Source organism: Coccidioides posadasii, chromosome 1 (assembly GCF_018416015.2).
Source record: "Coccidioides posadasii str. Silveira chromosome 1, complete sequence".
Lineage (NCBI taxonomy): Eukaryota > Fungi > Ascomycota > Eurotiomycetes > Onygenales > Onygenaceae > Coccidioides > Coccidioides posadasii.
In genome coordinates this window covers 965,715-990,760 of record NC_089407.1, presented here as the reverse complement: position 1 = coordinate 990,760, position 25,046 = coordinate 965,715, and the positions used below count along the sequence as shown (strand labels likewise).

Below are 25,046 nucleotides of genomic sequence, written 5' to 3'. Positions count from 1 at the left end.
CCTGGGAAATATCTCTGCTAATTTGTCCATGTAATGTGCAAATGATCGGACATCCCTGAGCAGTATACAGCAAAGGCAGTGCAGATGTCAAGGAATTAAAACGATTCTAAGGAGTAGCTCTGCCGTTTGAAATTCACCCATCATATCTGATGTGATTGTCGGCATTAGTAGGATAATTTCTCTTCCTTAGAAGGCATGATTCGCTGGAATACCAACAAAGCGGGAGGTCTGATATCACACCGTTCTTTCTCTAACACTCTGTTGTGCTAAAGGACAGTTCTCTTCCATGGGTTTGACTACTCCGTACTCCGTACCGTGCGGAGGTATGGAGTAGAGGCGGATAACTCCACGGAATCGACTCCTTGGCTGGTGCGCCGCACTTGAGCCACATTTAGCTTGTTAGTGAGTTAACTAACGCCAAGGACGCAGGATTGAATCCCAGTTGTCTGCGGCTCCCCAGCGGGAATAAGGGTATCGAATTTTGGCCACGAACACACGTCCGGGCGCACTTCGTAAAGCCAAAAAGGAGAGGGGGGGGAGGGGAATAGGAACAAAAATAAAAAGTAAAATAATCGAGGATGTTGTGCGTATACGCGAGTATCATACATGCATATCGTACCCTTGATATGGGCCAATGATAGGGCTTGATCCTCGATTCCTTTGAGAGAGGTTCGGGTCAGAGTACGGAGTACTCGGTACCACCAGCGGGAGAAAGAAATGAAACCAAAGAAATTTCGCAACTTGAATTTGGAATCTGCACTGTATAACTTGAAAAACCCTCAATCTTAAAATGAATCCCGTTACAGATACGGAGTATGTTGACTTTGAATCGGCCACCGATGCGTCGGCAATTGACGATGTTAAAGCCTTTTTTTTTTTTTTCTTTTGTTCTGGCCGCAAGAATGGGATTGCATATGCGGTATCCGAAATGTGGGGATGATAGACGACCACCGAGATTGATGGAGGGTGGAAGTGAGTTGTCAATGCATCAAATACAGGCTTCCGGCGAGACAAGACCACCTGACATTGCCAGAATCAGGTACCTATTCAAGTCGCTTGACGTTGTTTCACGGGCGAAAGATGCCATTAGATAGTTATCGGTGCCCTGCTGCTTACCGGAGTATAGGCCTGCCAGGCTGCCTTCTCCATAAGACGGAGCTCTCACGCAAAAGGGTCCAATCCCTGGCTATGTGATCGAATGCAGACAAACACACGGACAACGTGGCCAGACGCAGCAACTCACCCGATGATTGGTTACTCCTCGCCTCACCGGTGAGGAATAGATAAGCGAAACGCCTTATCACCGTTACGATGGGACTCATTTCCGTTGTCATCTCTCAAACTAGTTCGTGTATTCCTCTGCTATCTCCCAAGATATTCAATGGTACCAAAAGGGACAGCAGTCCGATCTGGCGAGGCGCTCAAGGTCATCTGCTCTCATGCTTCAGCGGCTACTTACTGTGGATGTACGGGATCTGTTGAACAGAGCATCCTTAGCGCACGCCACTGGTCAAAATCGTAACTTATCCTGCGGCTGGGACAAGAACAGCATCCTTATTTACCTCACACTTTATTCATATGCATATGCTTGAAAGTATTGGGACCTTGTCGTAGCATGATATCCGCTTTTGTCTCCCCAAAAAATTGCGCATTGAAAGCAGTGCATAGGATCACCGCCATGGTAATCCCAGCATCCTGTGCTAGTCACAAAGCTGCAACCTTTTCTATGTTCGTCTTAAGTGGGTAACAAGGGATGCACATCAGCTTTGGAACTCCAGTGCTGGCTATTGAGCTTACCTGATACGGCATAATTTTTCGATAATATTGAATGTTCTTTTCGATCATGAATTGTCTTGCAGATTCAGCTCCAGGTTGTTCCGACCCTTGAAACAATGCCCTGGCTACGCTTCTCGGCATAGTTCCAGACCGAATCAAGGATCAAACGACTTGCCCTAAAAGCGAACTCAAGGATGAGTGTTTAAAAAATCCATGCCCTGGGAGCCTGAGATCTTGCCTGTTATTAATACCAAGAGAAAAATGGCATTGAAACCCAGGGAAGTATAAAATTTTCAGGAGAAGTATGACATGAGATTATTTGTGAACAGTTTCTGCAACTGTAGGTTCAACCTATCAAGGTGAACGCCTGCTCACACAGTTGTCATCTAAAGGTAGGGCCTCGCGGATCTGCTTTTGCTCGGCTCTTATAACATTTGCAAGAAAAACAATTATTATAGGCGTGTTGTTAATTGCAATAGTTGTGTGCAATGACCCTTATATGAAGTGCCGATATGTAACCTTATCAAAATTAGGAGAATATAGCATGGCGGAAGTGGCCACCTACTTTATGCAATGACTTACCTATCCTGTTAATCTAAATACAAAAATATACCCAGCTGCTTTGTGACTTTGGAGCTTACCAAGTGCAGTGACTCGGCTATTATGATCAATGGGAATAAAGTTGAAAGAACGAGTTGGAAACTGAGGTAATTCTCCGTGCTCCATGTCTGTGTTACGTATGCGGCATGCAAGAAATTCGAGAGTCGGATTAAGGGCGGGGCAGGCGGAACCAACGTATCAATGACGGTTCTATGTAGCATCTAATAGGATATGACCAATGCAAGATTTCGTGCAGAATACATATCCGCCCAGGCATCTTGCCCTAATGCATAAGCTCCAGTGAAGGTAAGAGCACCAGTCACCAAGTACTTGCACTTCTTTTTCGACAAGCATTATGGATCAGATGAGTCGATACCAAAGTTCTTCCTGGCAGTATGGAGTACGTTTGCCGGACAACCCCCGGACGCAAGTTTCGCTCCAATGGGATTGCCACTGGAACATAATGGGCAAAACCGTTTGGAATCGCCGCCATCATCGGGGCGGCAAAGCCCTGATTTGGATAACGCCAAACGAAGACCAGCCGCTTCAGGGTAAGTTTGAACCGTACAGCTTGGGTAGTTCAAGGGCCGCCCTTTTCTCTTTTCTTTTCTTTATTTTTTTATTTTATTTCTATTTTTATTTCTATTTTTATTTTTCGTTTTATGGGTGGTCCTAAGATGGATAGTCGGACCAATGATTGTAGCTCTCATTAAAGGTACTGGAGTCGACACACTGGCAGCTTTCTTAAAATTATTACAAACAAGGGGCTGTACTCCGGTCCGGCAGGGTCTCTCAGTGCACGGGGAGAGAATGCGTTGCCATTGTAAGGTGAACCTGAAGCCCATTGCAAGCGGCTCTAAAACAAAAGGTGCCCAAGATATCATGCATATATCTTTGTAATGTTAGCCTCCATAGACTTGGACGAATGGACTGTTCCTCACAGACTACTTACCCTGAAAAGATCTAAAACGATAGATAAAGATAGATCGTAGGAAAAGCATTGCGATATCTTGTCTGACTGGATAGCGCCGCGTTGAGCCCAAGATTCCAAACCAATTATTGAACACGGGTAGAGGCAGAACGCCAAAGAAGCACACGGCAATTGCCGATAGATAGGGAAATTGAAATGGTGTGACTGTCCATCGGCTGACGAATGCTCTCAATCGGTGAGCGTCAGCTCCGAGTCAATCAGGGCGGGAGTCGTCCCTCCCCAAGGCCAGAGCGACATTCCCAACACCGTGTTTCAGGGAAGTCAAGGAGCTAATGATTCACAAGCAGCTACCTACCCCGCATCGGTTGTCAACGATCTCTTCACCGCTTTCTTTGAAGATGCACCGTTCGAGGTCTCGAGCTCCCAAGCCACGAGGATTGCTCTGGAGAGGCCAATTGCCAAATTCACTCCCCGGAATACCGTATGGGAGAGTACCGCAGCGGCAGGTGTTATGTAATAATAATCGCACGCATTTACATCGAAGGATTTGTCTGTTCTTCGGTGACAGCTTTGACGCGAGCTTAAGGGGACGAGTTAGCCACAGTGTGAGAGCAAACTGTGCAAACACATTGGTGTGGTGCCAATCACGGCGCAGGAAACATTCGAACGGACGGGAGCAATCGCTCGCAGGAGTGCGCAACTGGTGGCGGAGCCCTCCATGCGCTCTGTACAGAGTAGCCCAGGCCTCTTCGTGCGTGAGGAGAGGGGAGAAGCGCTGCATAAAATGTTAGAATTGGGTTTGGACTTGTTGAGCACGCCGTTCTAGCTCATGCGGACGTACCCACTGATCCGAGCCCCCATGTTGCACAAAAAGTTGGAAGTGGTCCCGCGCAAAACTGGGAGAAGCCGCCCAACAAGCCCAATGAACGAAGTCACCCCATGCTCCAAAACTAAGCGACCACAGGGTTATGGAGTGGCATCTTGCGGCGCGAATGGCGTCTTGAACCCAAAAGGCGAGGCTAAGAAACTTTTTTTTGGCTTTTTTCATGGCGCACGTTGTTATCAATTGACAACCCTTTGACCTCTCACCGACAAGGATTCGGCCTTCCAGAACCCCCCCAAGTCGCAAGCTGGTCCGTGGGACTCGTGTCTCGTACTCAAAAAAGACCGATTCCCCTCGGAACTAATATGATTCAGGCCGCATGCTGAGCAACGATGATCTTTGATTGGACATTAATTTTTTCATATTCGACAGAAGCAGATGAACCTCTTGATGTTTGCGCGTGCAGTCTTTGTTGAAACAGAGCTCTCCTGGGGCCAGGTGATAGCTCTGGAAGTCTGAGAGGGAACTTTTTGGTCCAAAAAGTGAATTTCGCAAAAAAAAAAATAAATAAATAAATAAATAAAATAAAATCAATCTCGAGCACGTGTGGCAAAGAAGGTGGGTTTCGTGGTTGAGTCGACAGACCACTTCCGATAATTACATACGGAGTATTCCGGTGGTTCAACCAGCGATGGTCCTGGGTCATACAGTCATGCAACTGTAACTTGCCGATTTCGCTATAGCCGTGACAACTGTGCTCATTGGGATATTCCGGCTCTTGATACGCCGACGAAATCGTTGCGATACAGTCCCAAGGCTCACCGTCCAGACCTCCAAAGCGTGTCTGTATGCATGTACTGTTTGTTCATCTCGGGAGAATCTCGACGAGATGAACAGCTAGCGGACTTCGACGATGGTCGCGTCGTCTTATCCACGACGGATGTGGCTTGGCAGCGGCGAATGATAAGGCAACCAGGCAAGGATAAAGCAGCAGAACCACAAATACTTGGAAAGCCACTTGATTCTGGGCCCTCTTAGTATTCCTTTCTTGCGAACTTGGGTTCTTGATGCTTTAGAGGCTTTTTTTCCGTTCTCGTGGATGGACTACATGTATGAATGTGCAGGCAAAAGTGACGTCTGTCCCTTTAACATTTTGGGCCAACCCGGGTACTCTCTGTCGCGACTGATATCGCTGGGGATGGCGAGGAGGGATATTCCGCTAACCACCAGCCCTTTTCCGCGTCAGAATCATGTTGGGGAAAGACTATTAATCCACATATGGATGAGACAAGGAAATGCAGTACATCCCGGGTGTTTGTAGGTACATCCGTACAATCTCCTTTCCCGCCCCTTGTTCTTGAGCTGCACTCGCCCCCTCCCGTTGTCGGCGTCAAGAAGGTTGGCCGGTCCATCCACCCTTTTTTTTTCAGATCTTCACTGGACTAAAAAGAAAATCGTTACTTCTACTTGTTGGTTCAGGGACATAATTCTGTGCTACATCCAGCTTTGGTGGGAAAAAGCTCATCAAGGTTGTGAAATCTCTGTCCCCCTCCGGATTTCAAACCAGTGGTAAACCTTCGCATTTCCACTATCAAATTCCGCCACATCCCGCCAAACCGTACCTCTCTCCCTCTCCTCTCTATATTAGTCCTTCCTATCCATTTTCTTCAGATCACCCTTCTCTTGTGCTACTTGTTTGTTTGCTTGCTTATTGCTGTTCATTAGATCTGCTGTGTTCGTTTGTTACACTTTCTCTTTCTGTAATTTTAGCCGTTGTTATTTCCTTGTTTTGAGCCCTGCTTTCCCATACCTTCAGCCTGCGAATCTGCTCAGCTGCCCCTCCGTCTTCTTGTCGGTCAGCGCCGTCGAATTCCTCTTGTTCTGTGCTCCTGAAATCCGCCGGATTTGGCTGCGAGGATCATCTGCTCCTCGCTTAATTCTGAAGCTCCCGCCCTTCTAGGTGCAGGCACACCTTCTCCTCTCCTACACAGCTTCTCCACCTTCTCGTGTCGTGTCAATAATACCTACACCCTCACACGGGACCTCTCATCAATATCTCGGGTTATTCATATACGCCTTGTTAAAAATCAACTATAAGAGTGCCGCCTAGACCACCACCACGGGATAGTTTGCGAGCTCCGCTCTCTGCACTCGCCACTTTACATTTGGATTGGTGCGGTCCTATCGACTGGACCGGGGTGATACATATCGCATCACTCCCTCCGTGAGCTTCCCTTTGTTTCTAGTTCACCCTCCCAACACAAAATACGCTGTTGAGGACAGCATTGGACTCTCTTATTTCGTCGCCCACCACTGTCTTCCTGGTGCCTGTCGAATTGTTCTTTTCAGATGTATGCAACTTCGTGGCTTCCTCGATCGTGTAAAATTCCTCGTGTTTGTCCGGTTTTATGTGCGCCCTCCCAGCGGTGGCACCACTGCCACGGACATGATATTTAGTGGGATTATCTTCACTTGCGGTTCATTTTCAATCGCTAACTATCAAAGGATGCTAGGACTGTGGTTGGACACCGAGATTTAAACGTCCTACTATTCCGTTTTGTCCTAAGGCTTCTCGGACAAGATAATAGCAGAGCTGTCTGCCTACTTGCTACAGCCAAGTCGGCCGGATGCCCTACACACCGCCGTCTTCGTCTTTGACTTTCACAAACACTACTGAGAGCACTGATTTTCGCTCTCCTTTTCGCCCTTTATTGGATGGCCGTAATGGGCGTCACAACTCTGAACCATCTTTGATCCTGGCGGGACACCCTGCACCACGCACTTCTTCGTCCAGCTCGTACATCCATGGACACAGGCGGAGCTCTTCTATCCGTGCAAGCGTGCCGCTTTTCCGCCCAAGGACCAGGGGTGGAAACGACACCAATGCTAAAGAAAATGCCATCTCAAATGGTAACCAACACGGATGGCAGCCATCCCAAGCTGGACCCAGCTCATTGATACCATCGTATTCTGTTATCTCACCCCCGGAGTCAAGACAGAATTCGAGCGATGAGGATGAACGCAGCAAGGGAAAGGTTGAGGAGAACATGCTAGCCGGGTTAGAAGCCGCGATCATGGCAATTGAACACCAAACTGAGCGAACGCCGGCCACGGGTGTGGCTGATAGCCCGGATTCGATTTCACCTAATTCTGAACTATCTCTCGTCGTTGCTGATGCCCGTCGAAAACCAAGCTCCATTGACATTTTGCCCATTCGTTCAAAATCTGTTGATGGCGCCATTCTACGCAAGTTGCCTGAAATAGAGATGCAGACACCGGACCAAAGTGACCATGAGGACGATGAGCCCGCCGTGAAATCACGTATGATCAGGAAGAAATCTGGAGAGCTTGTGAGACCCGCCCTTCGCATGAAAAGGAGACCTTCAAGTATGCCGGGTACTCCAACTTTTGTGAAGAACGTTCATTTCGACGCTCAACTGGAGCAAGTTCGCCATTTCTTGCAGCTTGACATGCCAGTTGCGGTGAGTGCTGGGTCGTCCCCCGTAGAGGAGTATGACGGGGATACGGAGTTCCCATTTAGATCGGGCTCCGATTCCAAGACGCACTACTTCCAGTGGGAAGCTCGAATCACAAATTTTCCAATCCGAGAATTGATCAACCTCAATGCTCCTGTGCGCCTAGAAAGAGTGTTTCTGTCCCCAGATAACAACTATCTTGTTGGGATCGTTACTGTTGCCAACCTTGCATTCCAGAAACATGTTGTCGCCAGGTTTACGCTGGACCATTGGAAAACCGTTTCGGAGGTCGAAGCTGAATATAACAACGCTCCTCATGCAGTTAAAACACGGGATCTAAGTAATAATTATGACAGATTCCACTTCAGCATCCGGCTTGCAGATCTGGCGGATCTTGAGAGCAAGACAATGTTCGTTTGCATCAAATATCATGTGAATGGACTTGAATTCTGGGACAATAATGGAGCCAGAAACTACCATGTTAACTTCTCAAAGAAATACAAACCAAGGCATGGCAGCGGTGGGCCAGCACCCGAGCCATTTGGCACCTCTGCCCGTACCAGCAAGAACGCTCAACGGCCACGGCCGATGCCTCCACAACCCAACGCATTATCTTTCGCTCCTGCTCGATCATTCCAAAGCCCCCGAGATGACGGCTTTAGCCGTTTGACAGAGCAGGTTCATTTTCCTTATGCCGATGATGATTTGCTGGAGGCGCCGACGAAAAGGACAAAGTCGGCAGGCCAAGCTTTTGCAACTCGATATGATTTTGGCTCGTCACTTTCTGCAGCAATGCAGCCAGGTAACGTGGGCGCGCTCCACTTTGGACCAAACGCTAGTGTGCAGGATATGGCTGGTATACCGGGAGTGGAACGTGTCGCTAGCTCAGCTGGCTCTTCCCAGGAAGCTATGAGGCCCTCTGAGCTTCTGTCTGCCAAACCTTGCCACCAATCTCCTGGATATAAGGAGCTGGTCGACAAATATTGTTTTGTAAGTCGCCCCCTGAAAAAGTCACTTTATAAGATGTAAAAACTGACATCCTATCTACAGTACGAAACCTCGTCTTCAAAAGCTCGCAGTCGACCAGGTGATCAGAAATCATCAGCAGACAAACATCATCCTCCTGCCCGACAACTCTCGTCATCGCCCGGGTCCCCTTTCTTTTCGTCGCCTGATTCTTCTTCTACGGATGAAAAGCGATCGAGTTTACTTTCTCCCCGATCTCCAAGATCTCAATCACCCACTCATTCTCGTTCTGATTTGGGCTCGAACACCTCCTCCTCGTCGCCTATCTTCACTCATTCATTCCACCAAGCCATCCCATCGGGGTTATTATCCGACTCTCCTGCCCCTACAGCGATCCGGGGCTAATCGTGGCCTAAGGCGGTGCGGACGTCAGTATCCGATATATCTTTCGAGCCTAGCTCATAAGGTAACTAACCTCTCTGGGCTTCGAAGGGCATCTACTTAACCATACATACTAATTCACACCTTTGTTGGCCATGAGAAAATTGCGGCCTGGATATATGGGCGGTCTGTTTGCTTTCCTGCGTTTTTACAGCTCTAGGGAACGAGAGGCCGTGAATTGTCTTCGTTTTATTCATTCGATTTCCAAAATTGCCATTTTCAAACGTTTATATTTTAGTTTCTCATTTATGTTCTTGATTGATTGCTGCTGAAGTAACTATTTCGCTGATTTACTTTCCCTGTTTCCATTGGGTTTCTTTTCCGTTTTGCAATCATGCCTTTTGCAATATATAAAATGTAGAGTGAGCTCTCTTCCATTGACTCTTTGACATGGCTCTTATGCTTTGTGGGCTTTTGATGATATTGCAATGGCTTTTGTTTTGGTTTGCATTAAGCTGGAGTTATAGCTGCCGGGATGTTTTGCTCCTTTTTTTTTTTTTCTTTTTTACTTCTTAATCAGCTCTATGTGATATGGCAAAAGTGTATGCATTTGCCTCTTGTCATCTCCCTGGTTTCTCCACTCGGTCACACTATCTTTTTTCTTTTTTCTTCTTTTTGTCTTTTTTTTCCTTTTTTTCTTTTCCCCCCTCCCTAAATGGGGAGATTATGAGATGTCGTCTCTGTTGTTTTGGATGTACCCCGAACACGGGCAGCCGAAAACTTCCAGGATTGAAAGGAGTCTACCCGTTATCTGAAGGAATATTTGATATGGTAGTGGACGGATTTTTGGGTTAACCATACGCTAGTTTGCTGCGGAGTGGCGAGGAAGCATACGAGATAATGAATTAAAAAAGAAAAAATATAATTTCTCAGGTCTATTCCGGTCGGATCCCTCTAATGTACTCTGTACTTTCATGTTGGATAAAACTAATCAACTTGCTGGGAAGAGGAACTTTGTAGACAAATGTGAAAGGCCAGGCTGACGGACTCATGTGCTTGCCATTAGATGTATTATTGTTGACTATGGAGTAGGTAATCCAACTAGCCCCCTCACTCACATGATCTATATAGATTAGGCAAATCTCTCACATACTAGTAGCTGAGGAATGACAAGCATATATAAGTCTGTAAATGGAGTCGACCCGAGCCGTCAAACTAATAGCTAGCCCTATAGCTAGCAGGCTTTCCAGAAGGATCCGTTTAGCATCCTCCTATGTAGTGAAGGATCTATGCTGGTAGGGGAGCATTCACCTAGCGGCTAGCTTGTAGGAAGCTCAGCTATACAATGTATGTTGTGTATATGTAAGAAAGATTCAGTCCTTATAAATTTGAAGCTTCTAGCTAGCTTGCTAATAGACTCATAAGGTTGATTGAGCTAGCTAGGTCCCAGCGATGGGACAAAGGATAACACATGACACCATGCAAATGAGGTCATGTGTGTTTAGAATCACAGCAAGATCACTTGGTATCAAGACACAAACAAACACTACAGCGTCGTACTAAAACTATATAGGGCAATTGCCTCAGCGTGTTCCAGGACCGCGTTCTCGTCTCGAGGCATCACCCATAGTACTGTCGTGTCTTATCCATTTCGCCCTTCGGTGGAGTCATATTCCTGGTAGTCAAAAAAAGTTAGTTCAGAGACCCATAACTCAGGGGAGGGAGTCTACAGACCATGCAGTCAGCTGTCTCTGCCATAAGCTCCTTCTCAAATGCAATCCATTCCTTTTACCTCTCTGTAAGCTCTTGGCTAAATGTCTGCGCCCTGTTAAAGTCTATCCAAGTTGCCCTTTTCAGATCCTCTTCCACAATCGTCATATTTCTTGAATGAACACTGCTGTGTTGAACAAGTACTTTATAAACTGTATTCAGATCATCAACAAAATTTTGCATCCTCTTCTCATAGTAATTGATCCAGTTTAGCTCTTTCATATTGAGAATATAGTCCGAGAGAATAGCTGTGGGAGAATTTTCATCTTTGACAAACTTTATCTTAGGATGTGGTAGGTGCTGTATAGGGTCAATGTTTTCTATTATCCTGTAGAAGTGAGAGGTTATTCCACAAGCACAGATTCCAGCCTGTGCCAGCCATTGATAGGCCATTGATTCACAGATAAAGATATTCTTTTCAGGTATGCATGACTTGTACGGCAGTTTGGGGCCTCGAGCATGATGCTATTGGAGTGTCAGCTACATATACGCATACACCAGAATGAAGTATAACCCACCACCCTCATGACACAGGTCTTGCCCCTGATTATCACCAGAAATGTAACACAAGGTTTCCTCTTCGCTAGTCACTCCTTGAAAATCTCAGATACATCGACCCATTGCGAATTTGAATGAATGTTGATGTAAGCATGCAAGTATAAGCGAGTTAAGGCAGTAAAAAGTATGCCGAGCAAATGCAGAGGGTGTGGAGATTTCATAGCTCATGACAACTTGGCCACTGGAGAAGCTGAAAGTAAGAAGATTATTCAAGGTAGATCTAACCTTTGTGGCAGAGGAAGCGGGATAGTGATTGGCAGGGGAGCTTCACCACAGGCGCGCAAATTAAGATGGTAGCTAACTTTGGAATATTAATTTGCTGCGCAAGTGATCTTCACATCACAGACACCCACTTGTCTAGGACATGAACTAGCATGGAGGGAATTATCCTTATGGACCATGAACCGGGGCTGTTCGGATGACTAGATGACAACGGCAATCTGGAGTGTTCATCAATGATTCCTTGGGAGACGTGTGGGAGAGCAGCCCAGCCATGCCTCACTGCTATGCTAGCCTTGTGGTATCTTACAATGCTTGTTGCTCGGGATAAGGGCCTGGATCGGTGTTGTATGCTCTGAAAGTTCGAGGGAGTGTCGCTCGGGCTTATTGTTACTGGACATACATAAGTAGTTGTTATCGGGAATCATAGAACAGTGGAGATGCAAGGTGTGGTCAATCCCCCGCTAGCTTGGAAGTAGGGCTGGAATACGCTATGCCTATTCTGTCATAAAATATCACGTGATAAAAGGCGGTGGACCATGCCAAGAGTTGCAAGATCCTGGCAGAACAACAAAAACCAACACGCTAAATCAGAGCCAGAAAAATCAGCAGAAAACAAAGCTTGGAATTGAGCACTTTGGAATGCCCATTTGCAACCTCGCCACTTGCCCAATCACATACGCCTGATTCAATGAAATTTGATGTTGATTCTGGATAAGGTGCCCCCCATCCCCCCGGTTTGGTTTAGCGCGATTTCTTCAGGCGACAATTGCTGCGGGATCAACCCGTCACTGGCTGAGGGAGTATTTAAACCTGGCCTTGCCCCCCTCCCTTCTTCCTACCGATTTTTCTATTTTCCTTCTCAGAACACTGATTTTCTCCATCACCATAACGCGTTCGATACACGTCCTTTTTCATCAACCCACACCATCAAACAAGACATCTATCCATCATTAACTGTTTATTTTATTCATCATGACTGGACGTAAGTATTTAATTACTTATTTTTCAACGGCTTTCGCTTGTTTTTGCTGGCTCGATGATACCGGGCTCGAAGGCCGTGTTGAATGTTCCTGCAAGGGGTGGGATGGTCTTGGCAGGTGGTGAAACGCCACCCACCTTCCACGGCTGACGCTGGCCAATGGACGAGCCTCGGCCTTTCTTGCACTCAACTTCACTCCGTTCATGGACCATAAAACATGATTCATATATATATATTGTCGTGTCTTCGTGCTCGAATAAGCAGCTTGCTAACGTGCTTCCTCTGATACAGGTGGTAAAGGCGGAAAGGGCCTCGGCAAGGGCGGTGCCAAGCGTCACCGCAAGATCTTGCGCGACAACATTCAGGGTATCACCAAGCCTGCCATTCGTCGTCTCGCTCGTCGTGGTGGTGTCAAGCGTATCTCTGCAAGTAAGTTAACTGTTACTGTTTCAAACCACAGATGTGTACACGGTGGGCTGACGCGTCATCTTCCTACCTGCTAGTGATCTACGAGGAGACTCGTACTGTCCTCAAATCTTTCCTCGAGTCAGTTATCCGTGATGCCGTCACATATACCGAGCACGCCAAGCGTAAGACCGTCACATCACTCGATGTTGTCTATGCCTTGAAGCGACAGGGCCGTACCTTGTACGGTTTCGGCGGTTAAGCGAACTATCACGCCGCTTTATCCCGACTTTCCTTCAATAACACATGCGCAATGCTTTTGGTGCATCCACCTCAAGCGTTCTTGTATGCTGTTGGATACCTTCATTGGAGGGAATAATGATTTACCCTTTTTTTTTCCCCCTTTAATTCTTTTACATATTGTCTACTTTGTTTCCAGCGGTTCACTGGTTTGAGGTGGGAACTACAGTGCCCTTATCATTTTGGCTCACAGGTTGATGACTTTTAATTTTGGGGGACATATGGACATGATTGTCTATTCACGGTGCACGGAGTCTTGGTGTTGGCCATGTTGTTTAGCTTAAGCAGGTATGATACAATATGTATTTACAAGCCAACTGAGATCATGTCTATTCACATGATATTCTGCGAGGTCCCCTTTCCTTTTTTTTTCTATTGAAGTAGACTCAGACCTTCACTAGTATTACACGGTGACCACAGTGAGAGTTCACAGATGAGCAGCGGTGCTTCCCTTGTCTCAGCTTGACTTCATGTGGGTTTCGATTTGCTCCAACATTGTTCATCGAAACCCTGCCGGGACCAACTCCATCCTGCTCTCTAGGTTACGCGCCCACTCTAGAAAAGGAAGATTTCGGAGCCTCGAGCCCATAATTCCAAACAGATACTTAGAAGCACAAGAAGAAATACCATAATGGCGTGGACTTAAGAATTTAGTAGAATAAAAACAGAAGCCTGGGTCTGGGCTGTTCCCTGGCTCGACGTCGTTAAGATGGCTGGTAGTGCAATTGCAAACATGGGATATAACCGATCAACCGGCTACGTCCGATAACTTAGGAACCTCCATGGCCAAGTGGCTGCGTTTCATAGCTCTAGGAGCAACCATGATGCTGGCTCCGGCTTTGAACCAGGACTTTGGTCCCGGCAAGGTCAACCATCATGCATACTCAGGGCGATCCTGGTAAGGCGATACCATGTTCATATCATTCACCTCAGAAGAAAAGGAACAGCATGATAAATATGGAAATTGTGATTACGTCAAGCACTTTATAGAGGAGTTCAAGAAGGTGGCCTTTTGCCTTTAGATGGAACAGTTGATCTAGAAGATTATGAGGTTGCACCTAGGCAGAGGCAGATGCAGAAGGAGAGTTTGTTGTTGTCTGTAGCCAACGAGGAGCGGGAGAGCGCATGGTTGGGCAATCAACGTGCATTTGTAACTGCTCCCAGTGGTCAACCACATTCATCAACGTTGAGCGGAGCCTGAAAACTTCCCTGTTGGACCGGCCCCCGCCTGATGACAAAATCGGCTTGATATGGGATACTTGTCACGCATGGTTATGGCTGATAGCGGCGTAAAGGCGGAGAGTTCCTCTTTGAGGTTATACCCTCAAAGTACTTATGGCATAGTGCACTGTAATATAACTTGCTGCTCTGATTTTGTCCTTTCTGAGAAAGATCTTCGTAGCTATCAGGCTTTTCTGGCATACCGTAACCCAGGCGAATGGGGTTGATACATATAACCACCTGGGGCATTCCTACGTGCGTGAGTAAAGGTGCAAGCGTGGCCCTACCTTGCCAATACAGACATTCCGCCGACTTAGGCGCTGACAAAGATGTCAATTGAGTCGGATGAAAATGGCTAGCTTTATTGTTGCTTCGCCAGGCACCGGATAGCAATTCTCTGTGCAGGGGCCAAGAATTGTCCGAATCCAACTCAGATATTATCGAGGCCAGGAGGTCCTCCCAAAATTCAAACACCCGACGAGCTCCGGCGCAGAGGCTCATGGTTAATATATGCGAATAGGAAGCAGAAGCTCTGATAAATCTACTGAGAATAATTTAGAAAGTAAAGCTAACAAGCAGATGACTTCCCTAAACCAGTTGAAGCATACCAAATTGCCTGTGACCGTGGTTTTGCTGCATTCACAGCTTTTGATGTCATTGGTGACCTAAATATGGTCTTGCGTTGGCTTCAATGCTAATCTCGCGCTAATAGTTAACTAAGGTTTGACCCAGGTTAAGCACGTGATGTCATCATGCGTCCTGATCGCCAACTCCTCTCCAGGTCAGTTCTCTTACACCTGAACCTGGAGGGACTCGGACTTCTTTTCACCTCTCCTTCGACTTTCTCGGTAATTTACTACAGAAAAAGTCCGATATCTACCTTTGAGTCTTCAACTGAGCATCTAATTTCTTAATTAAACCTAGTTTCACTCACAATGGGCGGAGTAGGGACTTGAGACACGAAGCCCCGCCACAGAACTTCTAGATGCGATGAATATGTACATTTTTGGAAACACTATCGCGTGGTTAAATGTACTTTGGACAACATGACCAGCTATGCAGAGAATGAAGCTTCTTTACTGGTATTTTGACACCATTCCATTGCTTGCAACGTGTCTGAGTTGGTTGATACATACACATTCATGACCACCCACTAAGCGCGGCATGCAGGATGTCCTGGGGCACCATTTTATTCGAAATTTTCCCTCTTCATATACCGTCGCCCCGGTCACCCAGAGTACCACGGTGAAGGGTCCACCTCTACCAGAATTGGGTCAAGTGACCGTGAGAGCGTTGTGTGCGGCTGTGTCTACTGCGGCGGTGTACCCTCTTCTCTTGGTAGCGACGAGGCTGAAGCTGCGGAATGGTGAACCAAAGACTGAGGGTTGCTCGGCTCATCATAAAGATGGTAGCCAGCGGCAAAGCGGGAATTGCTGTGGTGAAATTACTACAGTAGTGAAGGAGATTTATGGCGAGGGTGGTTTGAAGGCGTTCTATGCTGGTGTCGGGGAAGCCACTGGTAAAGCAGGTGCCGAAGTATTCCTTTTTTTCCTTGCCTATAAATTCTTTCGATGGCGATTGGAGGGTCGAGGATTGGTAAACTCATCGGGCCTACTCGCGGTGAGGTTGCTCCTTGGGATTGTATCGGAGGCGAGTACCAAATTGCTTACTGCGCCCATCGAAACCATTATCACAAGGAGACAAGCCTGTGTGAAACCAACCAGGATTCGCGACATTGTTATCAAGGTTTTCCGTGAGCAAGGTGCCGGAGGGCTGTGGGCTGGGTATTCGGCGTCTTTGCTGTTGATGGCCAATCCCCTCATCACTTTATCGCTGAATGAGATACTCCTCCGTTGCCTGACAAGGAGAAATAATCAGATTATTACCCATGTACTATCCGCTACCCTGAGCCGGTTCATTACCATATCCTTGACCTACCCAATTTTAGTGGATAAAGTACGCAGGCAAGCTGGTTATCAAAAATTTCCAGCCGCACGTTCAAAGGCTATCGGAAGGGAAGACGACCTCTCGCCAGCAAGTTTACTTCGTAATGTCGCCGCTCTCGCTAGACTCGAAACAAGTTCAACGGTATACGCGGGAATTACGGCTAGTGTCGTTCAAGAACTCGTCAGCCATGGAATCGCAGCAGCCACTGGTGCTACAATCCATGCCTGGACGATTAGAACGTACTATATATATCTCCTCCTCTCAAGTCAATACCATTCGCTCCTCGACAAGGCCAAAAAGGAAATAGAGATCCTCGCAGAAGCAGCGAAAGAGGAAGCTAGACATGCTGCGGAACAGGAGGTAGCGAGTGGAAAGGGAACAGCTGCTATATCAGGGACAGATATGTATTCGAATGAAACAGCAGACCTGGTAGGCGATTATGTGGAGGACGAAGCGGCGGAGTCGAGAAGTCTTTATCACTGGTTTTGGGATAGGGATAAGATATGATATGTGGAGTGATTTTTGTCCGGTACATTCTCCATATTACAGAATCTACTGAAGTTGGCATTCATCCGGAATAAGTCGTTGTTTACAGCCATTATGTTGCACTGGTCATCACGGTTCTAAGGTTATCTATCCTGTGCTCATACTGCCCTCAGTGCCAAGTTGCAAATGTAACCTCTTTTCAACGCAGGCTGTGTGGCCTTGCATTGGTGTCTCGATACACTCATTTTGTTCCCTTTTTCACTGATTTACAGGCCGCTTTCTTGATGGAGTTATCGCTCTGTTTTATTTACAATGCTTGAAATGCTTGTCCCTCCTGTGGAATCACACAGTATGATATGATGTTGGTATCATCTGTACTCTTCAGTAGAAGGATAAAATAGTAGGAGATCAAGTCTCGAGGCTTTCCAGAGGCACCTACGGAGTAGAAGAGCCGGCCAAAGAAGGTAAAATAAATTTGGGTGATTTTGCTAACTACCTAGTTTCCGCCTTACACAAAGTTTCAAACATTACACTTCCATTTTTGTAAATATTACACCGACTTTGTAATGCGAATACACAAGCATTAATGCAGCCGTAACGAGCACAGACCACCCGTGTTCCGGACCCGCAGCAGACCAGCCCCCGGATTCCCTCAACGCTCCGAAGAACACTATTAAAATTCCCTTGTTGTGTAGCCCAGGAGACATCAGCACGAGACAGTGTCGCCAATTTCCTTTCTTCCTAGGCTGGCCCTGGCATGTCTTGAAGAGACAGTTGACCTTTCTACCTTCTAACCTGTTTCAATTTACTGCTCAGATGGAGTGATGAGCGAGCATTACTCCTCACTCGCTACGCCACCTTCATCCCATTTCCCCTGTGCTCTGGAGGAAGCACACGCGTGAAAGCTTTGCACATTATATTTCGCGGACAACAAGCTTCTTTTGCAATCCTGTTTTGCATCCGATTTAGCTTTACACATTTCTGATGTTCAGACATGTCACTACTTCAGAATGAAGAGTAAGTGTTGAGGTAGACAATGTTGATGATGATCTCTCATGCATCCTCTCTAGTTTCATTATTTGGCAGTTGCGCACATCCTATCTCTCCGCGATAAAAGACGGCGTCGGCGACCGACTCATAACGCTCAACTCCTCCGCTCTCAACACCCCGGGTTTTCGCGCTGCAGGATGGACGGGATCCGCCGCTGCCGCCGCAAGCATAAAACGAACGTATTCCCCGCCTATTCCGATCGCGACCGCCGTTGCGTCCGAATACTTCCAGTCGAAGAATGAGAACGGAGATGGGAAACAGGATGGTGACCGACAGCCTGATTTGGGATTTAGTGATGACGAGGAAGGCGGGATGATCACCGGCTCAAGGGATGATACAAATACGATTGTCCCTTTACCGCATCGGTCTAGTCCTGGGAAGAAGGGCCGGAGACGGAAACATCAAAGCCAGCCAGGAAGGCCACATCACAGACCCGGCGACGCGGAAGAAGATGATAGTAGTGATCTCAGCGACGACAGCGATGATGATCCGAGTGGATCGAGGTAAGATGGATAACTGCTGGTCTGCGTACCAAATATATCTTTTACTGATATGGCGAACAGGGCTGTGAACCAAATAAAATTTACGAAGATGCCTGTTCGAGACCGTGCAGGGTCCTCTCCAATCCGAGGTTCCAATCGCCGTGAAGGCCCCAAGGTACTAGTTACTTCTCCATCAGTCAGATCCGTAGAAACCCGGTTTCGCCGAAATTCGTTGGGTGCAGTGGAAGCTGTCAAGGCCCGGGCTCGTGGTGACACTATTACGAGCAGCGATATGTCCTCTGACAACGATCTAGACCCAGATGTACTTAAGAGACGTCAGATCCACTTTTCAGGAACGGAAGAAGTTATCGAAGTTCCGGAAGATACAGCCAGTGAAAAACTAGAGGAAGAAGTCGAGATCGAGGCTGAAATGTCCCGTCGCACTCAAGAAAACGACGACGATTCTATAGCGGAGTCTGTTGGCTCAGCCTTATCTTCTGAGTTTGGTGTAACGGCAGACTCAACTACTCTCTTGGGGAGGGTCGCCATTGGCGGCAGTTTGGGCTCCCGATTACCAGTTGAAACACAGGATACATCGCCAAATCGGCACAGGGTACTTTCACCTGTCCTCCAGAGCATTCCGCCTCCTCGCCCGATTAGTATCGTCGGTACAACCAGTCTACTTTCTTCCATGCTTCAAGCTCGCAAGGAAGCACCTGTCAATCCTTTAGAGAAATTTGCTGCCTTTTCCGGTAAAAGCGAGACTTCAACGCCCCTATATCTTAAAATCTTTGTACCGTCATCTTCCTCGCCATCGAGCCCTATTGATATCCTGGCAGTTCGAGAATCCAAAAATGAGGATCAGCCAGGACAGATCACCGTCGCACAGGCTATTGGATTAAGCTTATGGAGATATATGGAAGAAGGTCTGAAGCCGCCGCTTAGAGATGATAGGTTCAGTGTAAACCGCTGGCATCTCCGCATGGTGGATGACGGTGAAGTCGATTACGATTTCCCGCCTCTTAGTCGGGATAGGCCCCTCGCAGATTTTACGTCGAATAACAATCGAGCCGCCGCAGTCCGAGGGAGAGCTAGAAGCAAACCATGCGATGAATTTGCGCTTGTTGAGGCGACGGACGAGGAGTTCAAAGAGAACGAGCGGCGTTTCCCGAAATATAGTATCGCAGCTATTCAGCAGCAAACGGACGAAAAGCAAAACGCATCAATTTCGCCCACACCGGCTTTGCTGAATAAAGGGGTCGCTAACACCCGAGCCAATCCCATTCTTGGACAGCCGTTCTCATCCGCATTGAACGATAGCTCCTTAACACCGGCTGATCGCCCGATTGTACCGGTGTCGCATGCGACCCCTAGAATGGGAGCTTCCAAAACCTTGAAAGTTCGATATGTTGACCTTGAATCATCCACCCGCACCACCACCATTCAGACATCAACGGACAGTTATATCGCCGAGATCTTGGACTCCGTTTGCAAGAAATGGGGGTTGGATAAGGGTAACTTTCTGTTGAAAGTGATGGGATCGAATACCATCGCACCCCTGGACCGAACTGTTGAAGCTCTGGGAAACATCTCCGAGCTGGAACTTGTCCGTCGCCGATTTGGAATTGGCCCTCTTTCATTAACAGGTTCACCAGGCAGCTCCTCGCCAAATGCACCGTTGCTAATCGACAACCACAATGCTGCGACGAAGAAGGGGAAAAAGGGCACCCGCATGTTGCATCCACTGGCTCAGCAACAAGACATCATTGGAGGGTACTATAGGCGTTTTAACGTGATTCGTAAGCAATCAATGTCGCTAACGGCTTCGAGCCAACGGGTAATCGCGTTTGATCATGACTATATTCATATCATTCCTGGCGAAACAGGTCGAACGCTTTTTGAGTCGAATGCAAAAACCACGTCCATCTCATTCAACGACGTCGTTGGGTCGAAAGTCAGCAGAAGACATCCAAAGAGTTTCCGGATTGTGGTTTTGCGAGGTAATGAAGCTAACGAACAGAAGCGCTATGATTTTGAGGCGAAGAATCCTGCGGAAGCAGCAGAGATTGTTGAGGAGATTAAGAAGAATATGATGCAATGTCGGATGTGAGGTTTCTGGGGAGGATTGTGTCTTTCTATGCATATACCTCTATTTTTCCGGTCTGTAACTTTTCCGGCGCAGGTGGATGTCAAGGCTTGGTATAGGGACAGGGCTTTATATGTATGTACAATTGGGCTTTCATGGACTTTTATGATCGATGGTTGCGGTTTTGTTTATGCTAGATTTACGGTGTGTCTTGCAACTGTCTCAATAAGTATTATATGCTTCAAAATGGTGAAAAATGTGCTGCAATGGCAGCAATGCTGCTGAGACATATGGAAAATGGTCTGGATAGTTCCAGCGACTTTATTATGAGAGCGTGGCTTCTATCATCCTGTTGGCTGGCCACATACCAGGGAGTGGATGGATAGTTAACACATTCTTTCGTCCCAACTATTCCGTATTCAGCACCAGATTAAAGCAATTGGCTTGAGATGGAAACCGGAGGTCGTCCCTGTTTTAGCCCCCTTGGGCTGTCCGGCATCGTGTAATTTCGCTTCCTTCCCGCTATTCCCGGGTTCTTCTGTTAATCAGCTCTATAGCGGACTATAAACCCCCCACTAAGGGGATCAACCACAGTATTTCCACAGCTGTTGACGATGACCTAACGATTATCGCGGGAGTGATGGGAAGCATTCTTGCTGTGCATGATATTATGATGCTTCTTTGTTGTTCGTGTTCTTTTTCTGGTGGATTGGCAGCACAAACGAATTGCTTGGAACCAACCTCGATTTTCAACTCCCGAATCCCTGGTTCACCACTCGCCCGCTCCCTCAAGCTGGCATCACTCCACCTTCCGTTCCTCCACTCATCCAACTTCAAGACATGGTTTTTCAGTGACGTCTTCTCCACGATGCACTTCACCTATTATTGATCCACGGTGCTTCAGCGCACAATTGAATGCAATCTGTCAAAGAAAGAGATTTGCCACTCTGTTCCGGGTCTCCTGTTAGTCTACAGCCTTGGGCACAATCGATCTCCCTTGACGCGCCGTGACAGCCCAGAGTTCCCCAGAGAACCATATATAGGCGCCCCAAAGTTTTACCCAGCCGACCCGTTTAACTTCGTTCCTCTTCGTTCCTACGGCGCAACCACCCACTCGAGGTGTCCCATGCCGATTTTCGGAGGCCTCCTCAAGAAGCGGCGGACGAAGGACCCAAAAGCGTCAAAAGACCTACAATCGACAGCCTCGTCTAGTGCTGAATCACCTTCATCGGTTCCATCGGCAAGTTCACAGCGTAGTTCGCCACAGCTCGGCCAGCATTCAACTGTCAATACGTCCGCTTCCGCTGCCCCTCCTGAGCGACCAATTGACGCCGGAACGTCCGACGCTACACAACTGAACATCTCTTCCGCAACCCCAGACGTCCGTGCGGGTGCTACGGGTGATAGCACCGTCATGAACTCGCAACAAATCCAAAATCATTCTCCTGTGCCCGGGGGATCTCCGCAACCAGTATCCCCGCAGCACCATCAAAATGTCGCAAGTATCAAAAACATCATAAATCCACCTCAACAGGAAGAAGTACTCTCCCAAGGAGCCAATGACGGTCGCTTCCCTTCCCAGCAGCCAGTTCGGACGACCCAGAGACAATTGAAGGGAAAATATTCCCTTAACGACTTCACACTCCGCCGCACCTTGGGAACAGGCAGTTTTGGAAGAGTACACCTGGTGCAATCGGTACATAACCAACGTTTCTATGCGATAAAGGTATTGAAAAAACAACAAGTAGTGAAGATGAAGCAGGTGGAGCATACCAATGATGAGCGGAGAATGTTGGAAAGGGTGAAGCATCCTTTCCTAATCACTCTCTGGGGAACCTTCCAGGATGCCAAGAATCTGTACATGGTGATGGACTTTGTGGAGGGTGGAGAGCTATTCAGTTTGCTCCGCAAGTCGCAGGTGGGTATTTCCGCAGCTATGTTGACATCCCTCTATCCTAGTTTCCCAAATCAAGTCGCAAGCTAATAGTCGTGTAGCGATTCCCGAACCCAGTCGCAAAGTTTTATGCAGCCGAAGTCACACTTGCATTAGAATACCTACATTCACAAAACATCGTTTATAGAGATCTCAAACCCGAGAATCTTCTCCTTGATAGACATGGTCATCTCAAAATCACTGATTTCGGCTTCGCCAAAGAAGTTCGGGATATAACATGGACCCTTTGTGGAACGCCCGACTATCTTGCTCCAGAAGTGGTTTCCTCGAAGGGATACAATAAATCAGTTGACTGGTAAGTTCAACTGAATAGAGCAATACGATTGTTTGCTTATCAACCACAGGTGGTCCCTTGGAATCCTTATCTTCGAAATGCTTTGCGGCTTTACACCGTTTTGGGATAGTGGATCTCCCATGAAAATATATGAGAATATCGTCCATGGCCGGGTTAAGTACCCTCCATTCTTAGTCCCTGATGCTCGGGATCTCTTGTCGCAACTCATCACCCCCGATCTCACGAAGCGGCTAGGTAACCTTCGGGGCGGATCGGAAGATGTCAAAAACCACGCATGGTTCTCGGAAGTTACTTGGGACAGACTTGCCAGGAAAGATATCGATGCTCCGTATATACCTCCAGTTAAAGCTGGGCAAGGAGACGCTAGCCAGTTCGACACCTACCCCGAAGAAACGGAGCAATACGGCCTACCAGCTGATGATGAGTATGAATAATCCTCTACCCTTGTGATATCATTTTGTTGACTAACTGTTTTATAGGTTTGGCCATTTCTTCGAAGAATTTTAACCATTATATACGAAAACGAAACGACTTCATCGACCCCGGTCACGCGACCTATATCATATCAAATCTACTATATTAGCTTCTTTCGCATTTGCCAATTGTATTGGGTCAATCTATGTGTTTGTTTGTTGTTGGCTCTCGGTTATGTTTCAGCTGGACTGTGACTTAGGAGCCTGTGTTTGGATCCTTCTTGAATGATCCGCCCGTAAGGCGAATAATTGACGCACTGTCGGTCTTGCTACCTTGGGCTCAAACATAAAGTCTATCTATTACCTGCAGACGTCGTCTATTACCTTACTCTATGTTTATGGTCTTTCCTCATCGGACTCTTGGTTTTCAGCACCTTCATCATCTTGAGAGCAAGAAGGTATTGCTGCCACAGCTACATCAGTGGAGGTATATTATGAGCCTTGCTCTCTTTTTAAGTCTTCCTGAGAATTATGCTTTTCCTATTGTACTGGGTGGATCTTTCAAAGCTGTTTCAAGCATTAACATCGTTTCTGACATTCAATGGCCTTCTCGCTCATGGATGAATAACTCCACCGTTACCCCTTTTTCATCTGGATGAACCTCTTTATCTCCTTTATGATACTGTTGCATTGGGAAATGTTGGGTATTTTACACTACTTTTCTACACTTTGTTCGGTTCCTTGCACTATTGGATATCATATATTGATATATATATCCAATGCTACAGGATAAGTTTGGGTTTTTATTGGCCTCTCTTCCTGTTTTGGCTGGTCTTAAATATTTTACTCTAACAAGAAGAATCTAACAAAGCCAAGGGAGGTTAAAAGTGAAAAAAAAGAAGCCCTTGCATTCACTAAATGATACGAAAAGAATTGCTCAGGTTAATCGGAAGTGTGTCTATGTATGTTTTTACCAAAGCATTTTATACGAATGGCTATCCCAAATACCATATATTCTGTACCTGAGCATGCTAGTATACAAATTATTATCTTCATCCGCGCAAATAACTCCAGTATAAACGGCGTTTGTTCGCGAGATGAAGATGACGAGTTTTAATAACCCACCCTGAACATTAGGGTATAGGACGAGGAGACCGAATAAGGTTCAGTCAATCTCATAGTATTGCATCCTCCTATGCCATCACAACCCGATAAATTCCCTCATAGCAAAGACCCTCGCTGTTGCAATTGCATAATTCTCACTCAAGCCCCTCAAAAACTACCCTCTCCCCCACCGATATCATTAAGCGTTATATTCCCGCCGCCAAGTCCGCTCTTCTCCTGCTCTCGGCTCAGGCGCGAAACGTATGCTCTGCTGGTGGCGTTCCACAGCGAAATGTACTTTTCCATGCAGGCTGTGAGGCAGGTTTGGTCCTTGGAGGAGAATGTCGAGCCTGGTGGCGAGGAGATACATTTCTCGAAGCAGTTCGAGTTAATTTTCTATTGGGGACTTGTCAGTTGCGCTGGCTTTGGACAATGCAAGAATCAAGGCGGGCCGGAATGGTATGGTTTGGAACAGAATTAAGAAACCGAAAAGGGGGAATAGCTTGCCTCCATAAGTGTGCGTGCGTTTGTTATCGCCGACTCAGATTGGAGCTGTTGAATTATGGCGGCTTTCATCTCGGCGGAGGTGGTGGACTGGGGGGAAGAGTCCGAGGCGAAAGGGTTGGAGATAGCCATTGTGAACGGAGGCGGTGTTGGGGGGCTGAACTATTGTGCGGTAAATAAGTCTTTGGATGTGATATAAAATAAGGTCAGATAGTCTTCGGTGGGCGAGTGGAGTTGTTTTGGACGATACGATGCTGCGGATGTTGCTGCGAGACCGTGCAGGCTTGAAGATTTCCCAGACGAGCTCGCGATGACGG

General features: G+C 47.1%; 9 protein-coding genes across 10 annotated transcripts; 5 read left to right on the top strand and 4 right to left on the bottom strand.

Moving 5' to 3' along the window:
* Positions 1–573: 573 nt before the first annotated feature.
* D8B26_000262 (uncharacterized protein) lies at positions 574–1,149 on the bottom strand (the record flags this gene model as incomplete). The annotated part of the gene is made up of 2 exons (XM_066123173.1): positions 574–1,020; positions 1,117–1,149. The coding sequence occupies 2 exons, from the start codon at positions 1,147–1,149 to the stop codon at positions 601–603; spliced, it is 453 nt and encodes a 150-aa protein (XP_065979247.1). The 3' UTR covers positions 574–600.
* Positions 1,150–2,922: 1,773 nt separating this feature from the next.
* D8B26_008413 (uncharacterized protein) lies at positions 2,923–4,977 on the bottom strand. Of its 2 annotated transcripts, none has more exons than XM_066125860.1 (3): positions 4,149–4,977; positions 3,329–4,082; positions 2,923–3,268 (listed from the first exon to the last, which is right to left on the bottom strand). In XM_066125860.1, exons 1-2 carry the CDS (start codon positions 4,353–4,355, stop codon positions 3,645–3,647), a joined length of 645 nt encoding a protein of 214 aa, XP_065979245.1. In that variant the 5' UTR covers positions 4,356–4,977; the 3' UTR covers positions 2,923–3,268; positions 3,329–3,644. The 2 variants fall into 2 exon arrangements, with proteins under 2 accessions (XP_065979245.1, XP_065979246.1); XM_066125861.1 differs by having other exon boundaries at positions 2,923–3,522; positions 3,663–4,082.
* A 619-nt stretch (positions 4,978–5,596) lies between these two features.
* Positions 5,597–9,900, top strand: D8B26_000261 (uncharacterized protein). The gene is made up of 3 exons (XM_066123172.1): positions 5,597–6,354; positions 6,636–8,596; positions 8,657–9,900. The coding sequence occupies exons 2-3, from the start codon at positions 6,758–6,760 to the stop codon at positions 8,975–8,977; spliced, it is 2,160 nt and encodes a 719-aa protein (XP_065979244.1). The 5' UTR covers positions 5,597–6,354; positions 6,636–6,757; the 3' UTR covers positions 8,978–9,900.
* Positions 9,901–10,501: 601 nt separating this feature from the next.
* On the bottom strand, positions 10,502–11,467 carry D8B26_000260 (uncharacterized protein). The gene is made up of 3 exons (XM_066123171.1): positions 11,242–11,467; positions 10,688–11,188; positions 10,502–10,628 (listed from the first exon to the last, which is right to left on the bottom strand). Exons 1-2 carry the CDS (start codon positions 11,248–11,250, stop codon positions 10,742–10,744), a joined length of 456 nt encoding a protein of 151 aa, XP_065979243.1. The 5' UTR covers positions 11,251–11,467; the 3' UTR covers positions 10,502–10,628; positions 10,688–10,741.
* Positions 11,468–12,475: 1,008 nt separating this feature from the next.
* On the top strand, positions 12,476–13,149 carry HHF1_1 (Histone H4; the record flags this gene model as incomplete). The annotated part of the gene is made up of 3 exons (XM_003067547.2): positions 12,476–12,485; positions 12,774–12,911; positions 12,986–13,149. 3 exons carry the CDS (start codon positions 12,476–12,478, stop codon positions 13,147–13,149), a joined length of 312 nt encoding a protein of 103 aa, XP_003067593.1.
* Positions 13,150–15,572: 2,423 nt separating this feature from the next.
* Positions 15,573–16,862, top strand: D8B26_000258 (uncharacterized protein; the record flags this gene model as incomplete). Its single annotated transcript, XM_003067548.2, has 1 exon — positions 15,573–16,862. One exon carries the CDS (start codon positions 15,573–15,575, stop codon positions 16,860–16,862), a length of 1,290 nt encoding a protein of 429 aa, XP_003067594.2.
* A 973-nt stretch (positions 16,863–17,835) lies between these two features.
* D8B26_000257 (uncharacterized protein) lies at positions 17,836–20,746 on the top strand (the record flags this gene model as incomplete). Its single annotated transcript, XM_003067549.2, has 3 exons — positions 17,836–17,858; positions 17,912–18,394; positions 18,455–20,746. The coding sequence occupies 3 exons, from the start codon at positions 17,836–17,838 to the stop codon at positions 20,481–20,483; spliced, it is 2,535 nt and encodes an 844-aa protein (XP_003067595.2). The 3' UTR covers positions 20,484–20,746.
* Positions 20,747–21,411: 665 nt separating this feature from the next.
* Positions 21,412–24,623, top strand: PKA1 (camp-dependent protein kinase catalytic subunit). Its single transcript, XM_003067550.2, has 4 exons — positions 21,412–22,377; positions 22,455–22,708; positions 22,758–23,132; positions 23,188–24,623. Exons 1-4 carry the CDS (start codon positions 21,586–21,588, stop codon positions 23,213–23,215), a joined length of 1,449 nt encoding a protein of 482 aa, XP_003067596.2. The 5' UTR covers positions 21,412–21,585; the 3' UTR covers positions 23,216–24,623.
* TIM13 (protein translocase subunit) lies at positions 24,111–25,026 on the bottom strand. The gene is made up of 2 exons (XM_003067551.2): positions 24,733–25,026; positions 24,111–24,621 (listed from the first exon to the last, which is right to left on the bottom strand). Exons 1-2 carry the CDS (start codon positions 24,859–24,861, stop codon positions 24,394–24,396), a joined length of 357 nt encoding a protein of 118 aa, XP_003067597.1. The 5' UTR covers positions 24,862–25,026; the 3' UTR covers positions 24,111–24,393.
* Between the last annotated feature and the right edge of the window lie 20 nt (positions 25,027–25,046).

Excerpts from the sequence above, each read along its gene's own strand:
- D8B26_008413 (XM_066125861.1), bottom strand. The coding sequence starts at position 4,355 with ATGAAAAAAGCCAAAAAAAAGTTTCTTAGCCTCGCCTTTTGGGTTCAA. Across the intron at positions 4,083-4,148 it reads ATGGGGGCTCGGATCAGTGG|CGCTTCTCCCCTCTCCTCAC; the intron begins GTACGTCCGCAT and ends CATTTTATGCAG. Across the intron at positions 3,523-3,662 it reads TCGTTGACAACCGATGCGGG|CCGATGGACAGTCACACCAT; the intron begins GTAGGTAGCTGC and ends AGCATTCGTCAG.
- D8B26_000261 (XM_066123172.1), top strand. The coding sequence starts at position 6,758 with ATGCCCTACACACCGCCGTCTTCGTCTTTGACTTTCACAAACACTACT. Across the intron at positions 8,597-8,656 it reads TGGTCGACAAATATTGTTTT|TACGAAACCTCGTCTTCAAA; the intron begins GTAAGTCGCCCC and ends TCCTATCTACAG.
- PKA1 (XM_003067550.2), top strand. The coding sequence starts at position 21,586 with ATGCCGATTTTCGGAGGCCTCCTCAAGAAGCGGCGGACGAAGGACCCA. Across the intron at positions 22,378-22,454 it reads GTTTGCTCCGCAAGTCGCAG|CGATTCCCGAACCCAGTCGC; the intron begins GTGGGTATTTCC and ends ATAGTCGTGTAG. Across the intron at positions 22,709-22,757 it reads TACAATAAATCAGTTGACTG|GTGGTCCCTTGGAATCCTTA; the intron begins GTAAGTTCAACT and ends TATCAACCACAG.
- TIM13 (XM_003067551.2), bottom strand. The coding sequence starts at position 24,861 with ATGGCTATCTCCAACCCTTTCGCCTCGGACTCTTCCCCCCAGTCCACC. Across the intron at positions 24,622-24,732 it reads ACGCACGCACACTTATGGAG|AAAATTAACTCGAACTGCTT; the intron begins GCAAGCTATTCC and ends AGTCCCCAATAG.